General features: G+C 41.8%; 1 protein-coding gene across 1 annotated transcript; it reads left to right on the top strand.

Annotated features, from left to right (window-relative positions):
- The first annotated feature begins 1542 nt into the window (after positions 1–1542).
- Positions 1543–3842, top strand: LOC120044227 (purpurin-like). The gene is made up of 5 exons (XM_038988832.1): positions 1543–1592; positions 1985–2102; positions 2380–2516; positions 2812–3137; positions 3341–3842. The coding sequence occupies exons 2-5, from the start codon at positions 1986–1988 to the stop codon at positions 3349–3351; spliced, it is 591 nt and encodes a 196-aa protein (XP_038844760.1). The 5' UTR covers positions 1543–1592; position 1985; the 3' UTR covers positions 3352–3842.
- The last annotated feature ends 9480 nt before the right edge of the window (positions 3843–13322 follow it).

Below are 13322 nucleotides of genomic sequence, written 5' to 3'. Positions count from 1 at the left end.
ATGTATGCGCTCATTACTGTAAGTCGCTCTGGATAAGAGCGTCTGCTAAATGACTAAAATGTAAAAATGAGATTTAAGTTCACGTATTACACTCTTTGGCGTTCCCCATAGGGGAACCCTTTTTGGTTCCAGATAAAACCCTTTTGGTTCCATGTAGAACCATTTTGAACCCTCTGTGGATAGGATTCTACATGGAACCCAAAACAGTTCTACTTGGAACCAAAAGTGTTCTACCTTGAAAAGGGTTCTTTTGAACCAACAAGGGTTCGTTCTCCTATGGGGACAGCCGATGGCACCTTTTTTACTAAGAGTGCGGGGTTGACTTTAAAATGAAAGACATGTTTTTTACTTTAAAATTAATCACTAATCACATGAAATTGTCACGATCTTGGAAATGAGCGGACCAAGGCGCAGCATGAGTATAGTTCCACATATTTATTTAAGTGAAACTAACAAAACTAAATAACAAAACTTACAAAGACCGTGAGGATGTACTGCCCAAACACACTAACACAAACAATATCCCACAAATGCAGGTGGGGAAAAAGCCTACCTAAATATGATCCCCAGTTAGAGGCAACGATTACCAGCTGCCTCTAATTGGGAACCACACAAACCACCAACCTAGAAATCTATAAACTAGATAACCCCCCCAGTCACGGTCTGACCTAAACACCATAGAGAACCGAGGGCTCACCTGTGTTTGTGGGATATTGTTTTGTGTTTGTGCATGTGTACCACGTAGTCACGTTTCATTGGTTGATATATTTTGTTTTGCTTAAGTTTCACTTTGGAATAGAGATGTGGAACTCCAATCACGCTGGGCCTTGGTCCGTCTCTCCACACGAACGTGACAGAAATAAATAATAATAATCTTTGTCAAAGCAACAAAACAACTAGAGCTTACAATCATAGTGAAATCTTAAACCTGGGTTAGGTGGGTTAAAATCTTTCTGTAAGTCTCAGAAATGAACATGTCAATAGGCTGAATTTTGGCACTTACAAGTCTTTATTTTGGCATAAAATATCTGATTTATTGTATTCTCTGTTTGGTCTATATTAAAGAGAACTTAAATGAATATAACAGCTTTTAAAATTCTATTTGGTGCAAAATTTCTACTTCAAATATCAAGGATGACGCAAAATACACTTATTGTGTGGAACGACACTAGTATTCCATCATCAGCATAGTAATGATTTATGTGCTGGAACACGACAACTAATGCTCATTACTGCTGGGTATGTTTTCTCTAATCTTGCTGGTCCTCTGTGTTTGTAGAATACATTTTCCCATTGTAAGTGTGTGTGTGTTTGTGTGTGTGTTTCTTCACAGTTACATAAAGCCCTAATTGTTTTTACGGGAGACATGGGCGGGTTCAGAGGTGAAGCCAGATTACAGTCGGAATTTCACCAACCGGATTAACCCCGCGATTTAATCATCTTATTTACTTACAAGAAGTGAAAATAATCAGTAAGCTTGTCTGTGTTCGTGTATATAAAGGACCCCAAACACAAGAGACTCCACAACCTAACGGACAACCACAAAACAGAGATCACTGAATTTTACTCGCTGCTCATCTTTACAAAGAAAGGTAAGGTCCAGCCACTTGGTAAAGAGGATCCGTGGATATAATATAACTTGATTATCTTACTGAAAACGTAAATATTGTTCTTGAATACAGTATGAATTTTGGGGTGAAGATACTAGTTAGCTAAGAATGAGTTTTGTATATATGTGCATGCGAAATATGGGATTGGACAGCTCATTTCTACCTCAGGACCCTATGAACATGTAACAGAATGACCATCGTACCAAAAAAAAAAATGTTTTATGTAATTTTACTACAACTACTACAGTGTGTTTACTAACTTAATTTGAGGTTCTCTCTCCTGATCTAGTGTCTATCTTGTCTAGTGTGGTCAGTTCATCCCATTGTCTCTCTCTCTCTCTCTCTCTCTCTCTCTCTCTCTCTCTGCTGTGCAGCATGGGATCCTCAAAGCTGGCTCTCCTCATGGTCCTGATGGCCTGCGTGGAACACACCTGGTCTGCCTCCTGCGTGGTCGACAGCTTCACAGTCAAGGAGGACTTTGAACCGAAGAGGGTGAGCTTTGCTACAGTACATACATTATGGGTCACATCCCTAGACAGACAAAAACAAGCAAATGATGTCAGTTCTCAACATGATTGGATAGAAATGGCTATACGAGAATGTGTAACGTAAATGCATATGAGATTATTACAATGATCTACTGATTAAGTCTTAAATCTCCATATATACATTTAGTGCTCTGGATTTCCACCCTCATCTCCATCACTGTCTACGGTATGTGTGAGCATTTCTCACCTTTCTGGTTTTGTTCTGTTTTTCTCTGTGGCAGTATGCAGGGAAGTGGTATGCCCTTCAGAAGAAGGACCCCGAGGGACTATTCCTCCAGGACAACATCTCCGCTGAGTACACCATCGATGATGACGGCACTATGACCGCCTCCTCCAAGGGACGTGTCACTCTCTTCGGGTGAGTAGATCTACATCAACTTGGAAAAACTAGCATATAAAGCATAGAGGCTAAACTAATTGTCAAATTGTACAGAAGAATGTGGTTTAATACCCGAACATTAATCTAAACAATTTGTCTGTTAGACCACAAGATTTTGTGGACAGGAAATATAGACAACAGTTTACAGTGTATGTTATGGATCGCAATAATGTTGCGTTTGTATTTGACCTCCGGTTCTGTTTTGCGAGAGCTAATATGAGCTTGAGTTTGTTCTGAATTGTGTGCTGATGAGTGTGTGTTGTTGTGATGACAGGTTCTGGGTTGTGTGTGCTGACATGGCTGCCCAGTACAGTGTTCCTAACCCCACCACCCCCGGCAAGATGTTTATGAACTACCAGGGGCTGGCCAGCTACCTGTCCAGTGGAGGTGACAACTACTGGGTGATTGACACCGACTATGACAACTATGCCATCACCTACGCCTGCCGTACCCTGAAGGAGGATGGAAGCTGCGAGGATGGTTACTCCCTGATCTTCTCCCGTAACCCACGTGGCCTACCCCCAGCCATCCAGCGCATCGTCCGTGGGAAACAGGAGGAGATCTGCATGGCTGGCCAGTTCGAGCCTGTCCTGCAGTCCGGTGAGTTGGACACAGCATGGGAAAAAATGAGATCCCATCTGGATAATTGCAATGAACATGAAGCAGAGCATCCTGATTAATGAATGAAAGATAAGAGGGAGCTTAGAGTTGTTGTTAAAATACAATAAAAAACTATTCACAATCTTAGGAAGATAACTAATTCATGCCCCCTAACCTAACTTATTTTTCTCTTTCATCTACAGGAGCTTGCTAAGTTGGCAGCACACCCTGTGCTCAATTCCTTAAACATGCTGGCATGAGAAGAGGCGTCCATGGCCGATGGATGCATCCATAGCAGTGCTGTAGAAATGAATAGACCGTGTTGCGAGGCGGGAGGGAAGAAGTCCACCTCTGCCACCCATTGTCTCAAGGGAAAGGTTGATCAATTAGGTTGGTGTGTTCTGTCAAGTCAAGTGCGCGTGTTAAAATGTATCTTCTTTTTTTTCAACAAATCTCTGAGTTGCATCCATGTTTGATCAAGACTGCATTTAAGCAAAAAGACCTGAGTGGGTGTGGTATATATATACCATGGCCAATATACCATGGCTAAGGGCTGTTCTTAGACACGACGCGATGCGGAGTGCCTTGATACAGACCTTAGCCATGATAAATGGCCATATATCACAAACTCCCGAGAAGCCTTATTGCTATTATGAACTGGTTACCAATGTAATTAGAGCAGTAAAAATAAATGCTTTGTCATACCCTTGGTATCTGGTCTGATATGCTATGGCTTTCAGCCAATCAGCATTAAAGGCTCAAACCACCCAGTTTATAAAGAGCGATACCTGAGGTACATTTGAGACCAACACTGAGACAGAGTACCACAACAAACCTCAAAGTTACCCTGAACAAAAATATAAACGCAACACTCAACAATTTCAAAGATTTTACTGAGTTACAGTTCATATTAGGAAATCCGTCAATTAAAATAAATTCATTAGGCCCTAATCTATGGATTTCACTATGACTGGGAATACAGATATGCATATTTTGGTCACAGATACTTTAAAACAAAGATCAGACATTTTCAGCTTCCAGGAATTGTGTCCAAATCCTTGCGACATGGAGCCGCGCATTATCATGCTGAAATGTGAGGTGATGGCATTGAAAGAATGGCACAACAATGGGCCTCAGGATCTCGTCACGGTATCTCTGTGCATTCAAATTGCCATCAATAAAATGCATTCAAATAGCTCATGCCTGCCCATACCATAACCCCATAACCACGTATTTAAAATTGCTGGGATGTTTTATTTCAGACCAACACTTTACATGTTGTGTTTATATTTTTGTTCAGTATATTTTTAGTCCAGCAAATTCACCCAAATCTATCTGGATATGAATACTACACTGAGTATACCAAACAGGGGTACACCTACCTAACATTGGGTTGAATACCCCACCCATTTGACAGCGTAAAACCTAGCAGTACTATTTATTTCTCTGAGAGTGAGGTGGATACAGTTCAAGTCGGAAGTTTACATACACCTTAGCTAAATACATTTAAACACAGTTTTTCACAATTCCTGACATTTAATCAAAGTAAAAATTCCCTGTCTTAGGTCAGTTAGGATCACCACTTTATTTGAAGAATGTTAAACGTCAGAATCATAGTAGAGAGAATGATTTATTTCAGATTTTATTTCTTTCATCACATTCCCAGTGGTTCAGAAGTTTACATACACTCAATTAGTATTTGGTAGCATTGCCTTTAAATTGTTTAACTTGGGTCAAACGTTTCGGGTAGCCTTCCACAAGCTTCCCACAATAAGTTTGGTTAATATTGGCCCATTCCTCCTGACAGAGATGGTGTAACTGAGTCAGGTTTGTAGGCCTCCTTGCTCGCACACACTTTTTCAGTTCTGCCCACAAATTTGCTATTTGTGGGCAGAACAGAACCGGAGGTCAAGGCTTTGTGATGGCCACTCCAATACCTTTACTTTGTTGTCCTTTAGCCATTTTGCCACAACTTTGGAAGTATGCTTGGGGTTATTGTCCATTTGGAGGACCCATTTGCGACCAAGCTTTAACTTCCTGACTGATGTCTTGAGATGTTGCTTCAATATATCCACATCATTTTCCTACCTCAACAAACATTTGGCAAAACACAACGCACAATTCTCTACCTTTGGCACAACCTTCACAACTAAAATCTATTGTGTGCAAATGAAAAGCAACACTGTTCAACAAGCTAAGCTCAATTACCAATTGATCACTTTCTCTCTTCACATGTGCAAACACTAATTGCGTAAATGTTCACTTTGCAATCAGACCTTTGGTATGGATAAAAAGCCCACAGGTGAGTACTCCTGTGTTTGGAGAGCAACGGAAGCAAACTTGACAGAGAGAGGTAGAGTAGAGGTATTTTTTGTTCAAGTCAGTTAAGAACAAATTCTTATTTACAATGACGGCCTACCCCGGACGACGCTGGGCAAATTTTGCACCTCCCTATCGGATTCCCAATCACTGCCGGATGTGATGCAGCCTGGATTCAAACCAGGTACTGCAGTGACACCTCTTGCACTGAGATGCAGTGTCTTAGACCACTGCGCCACTCGGGAGCCCAAGGCAGAGGTAGAGATAGAGGTGGAGGTGGGGGAGGGGGTAGAGATAGAAGTGGAGGTGGGGGTAGAGATAGAGGTGGAGGAAGACAGAGATGGACATAGAGGTGGAGGTAGAGGTAGAGGTGGAGATAGAGATGGAGGTGGAGGTAGAGATAGAAGTGGAGATAGAGATAGCGATAGAGATCGAGGTGGTGGTAGAGGTAGAGAGAGGTGGAGATAGAGATAGAGGTAGAGATAGAGGTGGAGGTAGAGGAGGTAGAGAGTAGTGGTGATGGAGATTGGGGTGGAGGTAGAGATGGAGGTGGACATAGAGATGGAGGTGAAGGTAGAGATAGAGGTGGAGGTGGGGGTGGAGGTGGAGGTAGAGATGGAGGAGGTAGAGATGGAGGTATTTGTATTTGTATTTATTATGGATCAAATCAAATCAAATGTATTTATAAAGCCCTTCTTACATCAGCTGATATTTCAAAGTGCTGTACAGAAACCCAGCCTAAAACCCCAAACAGCAAGCAATGCAGGTGTAGAAGCAAGGTGGCTAGGAAAAACTCCCTAGAAAGGCCAGAACCTAGGAAGAAACCTAGAGAGGAACCAGGCTATGACGGGTAGCCAGTCCTCTTCTGGCTGTGCCGGGTGGCCAAGATGTTTAAATGTTCATAGATGACCAGCAGGGTCAAATAATAATAATCACAGTGGTTGTCGAGGGTGCAACAGGTCAACACCTCAGGAGTAAATGTCAGTTGGCATTTCATAGCCGATCATTCAGAGTATCTCTACCACGCCTGCTGTCTCTAGAGAGTTAAAAACAGCAGGTCTGGGACAGGTAGCACATCCGGTGAAAAGGTCAGGGTTCCATAGCCGCAGGCAGAACAGTTGAAACTGGAGCAGCAGCATAGCCAGGTGGACTGGGGTCAGCAAGGATTCATCAGGCCAGGTAGTCCTGAGGCATGGTCCTAGGGCTCAGGTCTTCCGAGAGAGAGAAAGAAAGAGAGAAAGAGAGAAAGAAAGAGAAAATTAGAGAGAGCATACTTAAATTCACACAGGACACCGAATTAGACAGGAGAAATACTCCAGATATAACAGACTGACCCTAGCCCCCAGACACATAAACTACTGCAGCATAAATACTGGAGGCTGAGAAAGGAGGGGTTGGGAGACACTGTGGCCCCATCCGACGATACCCCCGGACAGGGCCAAACAGGCAGGATATAACCCCACCCACTTTGCCAAAGCATTAGCCCCCACACCACTAGAGGGATATCTTCAACCACAACTTACCATCCTCAGACAAGGCCGAGTATAGCCCATAAACATCTCCGCCACGGCACAACCCAAGGGGGTGTGCCAACCCAGACAGGAAGATCACATCAGTGACTCAACCCACTCAAGTGACGCACCCCTCCTAGGGACGGCATGGAAGAGCATCAGTAAGCCAGTGACTCAGCCCCTGTAATAGGGTTAGAGACAGAGAATCCCAGTGGAGAGAGGGGAACCGGCCAGGCAGAGACAGCAAGCGCCGTTCGTTGCTCCAGTGCCTTTCCGTTCACCTTCACACTCCTGGGCCAGACTACACTTAATCATAGGACCTACTGAAGAGATGAGTCTTCAATGAAGGCTTTAAGGTTGAGACCAAGTCTGCGTCTCTCACATGGGTAGGCAGACCATTCCATAAAAATGGAGCTCTATAGGAGAAAGCCCTGCCTCCAGCTGTTTGCTTAGAAATTCTAGGAATAGTTAGGAGGCCTGCGTCTTGTGACCGTAGCGTACATGTAGATATGTACGGCAGGACCAAATCGGAAAGATAGGTAGGAGCAAGCCCATGTAATGCTTTGTAGGTTAGCAGTAAAACCTTGAAATCAGCCCTTGACTTAACAGGAAGCCAGTGTAGAGAGGCTAGCACTGGAGTAATATGATCACATTTTTTGGTTCGAGTCAAGATTCTATCAGTCGTGTTTAGCACTAACTGAAGTTTATTTAGTGCTTTATCCGGTTAGCCGAAAAGTAGAGCATTGCAGTAGTCTAACCTAGAAGTGACAAAAGCAGGGATACATTTTTCTGCATCATTTTTGGACAGAAAGTTTCTGATTTTTGCAATGTTACGTAGATGGAAAAAAGCTGTCCTTGAAACAGTCTTGATATGTTCGTCAAAAGAGAGATCAGGATCCAGAGTAATGCCGAGGTCCTTCACAGTTTTATTTGAGACGACTGTACAACTATCAAGATCAGTTGTCAGATTCAACAGAATATCTCTTTGTTTCTTGGGACCTAGAACAATCATCTCTGTTTTGTCCGAGTTTAAAAGTAGAACATTTGCAGCCATCCACTTCCTTATGTCTGAAACACAGGCTTCCAGGGAGGGCAATTTTGGGGCTTCACCATGTTTCATCGAAATGTACAGCTGTGTGTCATCCGCATAGCAGTGAAAGTTAACATTATGTTTCCGAATGACATCACCAAGAGGTAAAATATATAGTGAAAACAATAGTGGTCCTAAAAGGGAACCTTGAGGAACACCGAAATTTACAGTTGATTTGTCAGAGGACAAACCATCTACAGAGACAAACTGATATCTTTCCGACAGAAAAGATCTAAACCAGGCCAGAACTTGTCCGTGTAGACTAATTTGGGTTTCCAATCTCTCCAAAAGAATGTGGTGATCAATGGTATCAAAAGCAGCACTAAGGTCTAGGAGCACGAGGACAGATGCAGAGCCTCGGTCTGACGCCATTAAAAGGTAATTTACCACCTTCACAAGTGCAGTCTCAGTGCTATGATCGGGTCTAAAACCGGACTGAAGCATTTCGTATACATTGTTTGTCTTCAGTAAGGCAGTGAGATACTGCGCAACAGCTTTTCAAAAATGTTTGAGAGGAATGGGAGATTCGATATAGGCCGATAGTTTTTTATACTTTCTGGGCCATGGTTTGGCTTTTTCAAGAGAGGCTTTATTACTGCCACTTTTAGTGAGTTTGGTACACATCCGGTGGATAGAGAGCCGTTTATTATGTTCAACATAGGATGGCCAAGCACAGGAAGCATCTCTTCCAGTAGTTTAGTTGGAATAGGGTCCAGTATGCAGCTTGAAGGTTTAGAGGCTATGATTATTTTCATCATTGTGTCAGGAGATATAGTACTAAAACACTTGAGTGTCTCCCTTGATCCTAGGTCCTGGCAGAGTTGTGCAGACTCAGGACTGAGCTTTGGAGGAATACGCAGATTTAAAGAGGAGTCCGTAATTTGCTTTCTAATGATCATGATCTTTCCTTCAAAGAAGTTCATGAATTTATCACTGCTGAAGTGAAAGCCATCTTCTCTTGGGGAATGCTGCTTTTTAGTTAGCTTTGCAACAGTATCAAATTTTTGGGGGGGATTGTTCTTATTTTCCTCAATTAAGTTGGAAAAATAGGAGGATCGAGCAGCAGTGAGGGCTCTTCGATACTGCACGGTACTGTCTTTCCAAGCTAGTCGGAAGACTTACAGTTTGGTATGGCGCCATTTCCGTTCCAATTTTCTGGAAGCTTGCTTCAGAGCTCGGGTATTTTCTGTATACCAGGGAGCTAGTTTCTTATGACAAATGTTTTTTGTTGTTAGGGGTGCGACTGCATCTAGGGTATTGCGCAAGTTTAAATTGAGTTCCTCAGTTAGGTGGTTAACTGATTTTTGTACTCTGATGTCCTTGGGTAGGCAGAGGTAGTCTGGAAGGGCATCTAGGAATCTTTGGGTTGTCCGAGAATTTATAGCACGACTTTTGATGATCCTTGGTTGGATCCAAAGTCTCAGAGTACAAAAATCAGTTAACCACCTGTTTGGCCATAATGTTTGGCCATAATAACCATCGTTATGTTTGGAGGAGAAAGGGGGAGGCTTGCCAGCCGATGAACACCATCCCAACCATGAAGCATGGGGGTGGCATCATCATGTTGTGGAGGTGCTTTGCTGCAGGAGGGACTGGTGCACTTCACAAAATTGATGGCGTCATGAGGATGGAAAATGATATGGATATATTGAAGCAACATCTCAAGACACCAGTCAGGAAGTTAAAGCTTGGTCGCAAATGGGTCTTCCAAATGAACAATGACCTCAAGCATACTTCCAAAGTTGTGGCAAAATGGCTTAAGGACAACAAAGTCAAGGTATTGGAGTGGCCGTCACAAAGCCCTGACCTCAAACCTATAGAAAATGTGTGAGCAGAACTGAAAAAGTGTGTGCGCTCAAGGAGGCCTACAAACCTGACTCAGTTACACCAGCTCTGTCAGGAGGAATGGGCCAAAATTCAACCAACTTATTGTGGGAAGCTTGTGGAAGGCTACCCGAAATGTTTGCCCCAAGGTAAACAATTTAAAGGCAATGCTACCAAATACTAATTGCGTGTATATAAACTTCTGACCCACTGGGAATGTGATGAAAGAAATAAACGCTGAAATAAATCATTCTCTCTACTATGATTCTGACGTTTCACATTCTTCAAATAAAGTGGTGATCCTATCTGACCTAAGACAGGGACTTTTTACTCTGATTAAATGTCAGGAATTGTGAAAAACTGAGTTCAAATGTATTTGGCTAAGGTGCATGTAAACTTCCGAGATCAACTGTATGTAAACATTATTAAAGTGGCATTTTTTTAAAGTGACTTGTGATATATTTATTAAAGTGGCTAATGATTTTAGTCTGTATGTTGGCATTAAAATTAATTAAGCATAGGCCCCTTTTTTTAAATTTTCGTCTAAAAGGACATACCCAAATCTACCTGCCTATAGCTCAGGCCCTGAAGCAAGGATATGTATTTTCTTGGTACCATTTGAAAATAAACACTTTGAAGTTTGTGGAAATGGGAAAGGAGTGTAGGAGAATATAACACATTAGATCTGGTAAAATAATGTTTAAAAAAATTGTACCATCATCTTTGAAATGCAAGAGAAAGGCTATACTGTACTATTCCAGCCCAGGTGCAATTTGGATTTTGGCCACTAGATGGCAGCTGTGTATGTGCAAAGTCTTAGACTGATCCAAATAACTATTGCATTTCTATTCAACATTTTGTATCGAGACTGCCCAAATGTGCCTAATTTGTTTATTAATAACTTTTCATGTTCAAAACTGTGCACTCTCCTCAAACAACAGCATGGTATTCTTTCACTAAAATAGCTACTATAACTGGACAGTGCAGTTAGATTAACAAGAACTTAAGCTTTCTGCCAATATCAGATATGTCTATGTCCTGGGAAATTTTCTTGTTACTTACAACCTCATGCTAATCTCATTAACCTATATTAGCTCAACCGTCCCGCAGGGGACCCACCGATCCTGAAGAAGATTTATACATTTATTTAACAGTCTGATGGCCTTGAGATAGAAGCAGTTGTTCAGTCTCTCGGTTCCAGCTTTGATGCCTCTGTACTGACCTCGTCTTCTGGATGGTAGCGGGGTGAACAGGCAGTGGCTCAGGTGGTTGTTGTCCTTGATGATCTTTTTGGCCTTCCTGTGACATCGGGTGCTGTAGGTGTGTCCTGGAGGGCAGGTAGTTTGCCCCCCGGTGATGCATTGTGCAGACCGCACCACCCTCTGGAGAGCCTTGCGGTTGAGGGCGGTGCAATTGCCGTACCAGGCGGTGACACAGCTCGACGGGATGCTCTCAATTGTGCATCTGTTGTGAGGGTTTTAGGTGACAAACAACATTTCTTCAGCCTCCTGAGGTTGAAGAGGCGCTATTGCACCTTCTTGACCACACTGTCTGCGTGGGTGGACCATTTCCGTTTGTCCGTGATGTGTACGCCGAAGGAACTTAAGTTGTAGAAACATTTCAAGGATGATCAATGGAAACAGGATGCACCTGAACTCAATTTTGAGTCTCATAGCAAAGGGTCAGAATACTTACGTAAAGAAGGTATTTCTATTTTTTTTCTTTAATACATTTGCAAAAATTTCTAATAACCTGTTTTTGCTTTGTCATTATGGGGTATTCTGTGTTGCTGATTTTTTTATTTATTTAATAAATTTTAGAATAAGGCTGTAGCTTAACAAAATGTGGAAAAAGTCAAGGGGTCTGAATACTTTCTGAAGGCACTTTATGTCCTAAATACAAAGTGTTATGTTTGGGACAAATCCAACGCAACACGTCACTGAGTACCACTCTTCATATTTCCAAGCATGGTGGTGGCTGCGTCATGTTATGGGTATGCTTGTCATCGGCAAGGACTACGTTTTTATGATCAAAAGAAACAGAATAGCGTCAAGCACTGGCAAACTCCTAGAGGAAATCCTGGTTCAGTCTGCTTTCCAACTGACACTAGGAGACAAATTAACCTTTCAGCAGGATAATAACCTAAAACACAAGGCCAAATATACACTGGAGTTGCTTACCAAGATGACATTGAATGTTCCTGAGGGGCCAAGTTACAGTTTTGACTTAATCGGCTTTAAAATCTACCGCATGGCTTGAAAATGGCTGTCTAGCAATGATCAGCAACCAACTTGACAGTGCTGGAAGAATTTTAAAAAGAATAATGTGTGAATATTGTACAATCCAGGACAAGTGTGCAAAGCTATTAGAGACATACCCAGAAAGACTTACAGCTGTAATTGCTGCCAAATGTGATTTTAAAATGTATTGACTCATCGGTAACTACTTATGTAGATGATACATTTTTGTATTTAATTTTCAGTAAATTTGCTAACTTTTCAATAAATATATTTTCACTGTCATTATGGGGTATTGTGTGTAGATGGGTGGGAAAAAATATTTAATCAATTTTGAATTCAGACTGTAACACAACAAAATGTGGAATAAGTCAAGGGATATGAATACTTTCTGAAGACACTGTATATAGATCAAGTAAACATTCACAAACACCTGTTGCATAAAACTGGACTCAGGGGTAGACGTAACATAATAAATGTAAATCCGAGACACTCACGTTAGTATGATATGTAACATTTCATATGGTATGTATTCATTTGTGAATGTCCATCATACATCTTGTATGATATGTTACGAATTACAATTCATATGATGTTATGAATTTCAGTTAGCGCAATATGTCACTAACTGCAATTTCGTACATGTTATGAATTTGAAAAATGTATGATATGTAACAAACTACAATTTGTAGCTCGGTGGCTAGGTGGTTAAACTTAACGTTAGTTAGGTGGCTAACGTTAGCACAGCTAGGGTTTAGGGTTAGAGGTTAAGGTTATGGTTATGGTTAAGTTTAGGAATTATGTTAAATTGTTAGCTTTAGGGTTAAGTGTTAGGTTAAAGATTTAAGTTTAGGGTTATTGTTAGGATTAGGAGTTAGGTTAAAGGGTTATTAAGGTAATGATTAGCTAACATGTTAAGTAGTTTCAAAGAGCTGGCCTTTTTAACAGTGTAGCTAGTTTGTTTTGAGTCTATTGTGTTGTTGTTTTGTATTCCACTGGTCCAGATGGTCCCACTCACCGGTCCCTCAGACGCCAGATTGCTAATTAAAGCTTCTCCTCACAGAACCTCTTTGTAAGAGCCATAGTTAATAATATAAGTGGATTTACCTGCTCAGTTGTTCTCCCGTAGTCTGTGAACTGTGAATACTGGCAGACAGAAACCCCACTGGTCCAGGTCCAGCTAGGTCCACACTAGGTACTGCTA

Source organism: Salvelinus namaycush, chromosome 3, assembly GCF_016432855.1.
Source record: "Salvelinus namaycush isolate Seneca chromosome 3, SaNama_1.0, whole genome shotgun sequence".
NCBI lineage: Eukaryota > Metazoa > Chordata > Actinopteri > Salmoniformes > Salmonidae > Salvelinus > Salvelinus namaycush.
Note: the sequence above shows the minus strand (reverse complement) of the source record. Positions and strands in the feature narration are given on the sequence as shown.

Excerpts from the sequence above, each read along its gene's own strand:
- LOC120044227 (XM_038988832.1), top strand. The coding sequence starts at position 1,986 with ATGGGATCCTCAAAGCTGGCTCTCCTCATGGTCCTGATGGCCTGCGTG. Across the intron at positions 2,103-2,379 it reads AGGACTTTGAACCGAAGAGG|TATGCAGGGAAGTGGTATGC; the intron begins GTGAGCTTTGCT and ends TCTCTGTGGCAG. Across the intron at positions 2,517-2,811 it reads GGACGTGTCACTCTCTTCGG|GTTCTGGGTTGTGTGTGCTG; the intron begins GTGAGTAGATCT and ends TTGTGATGACAG.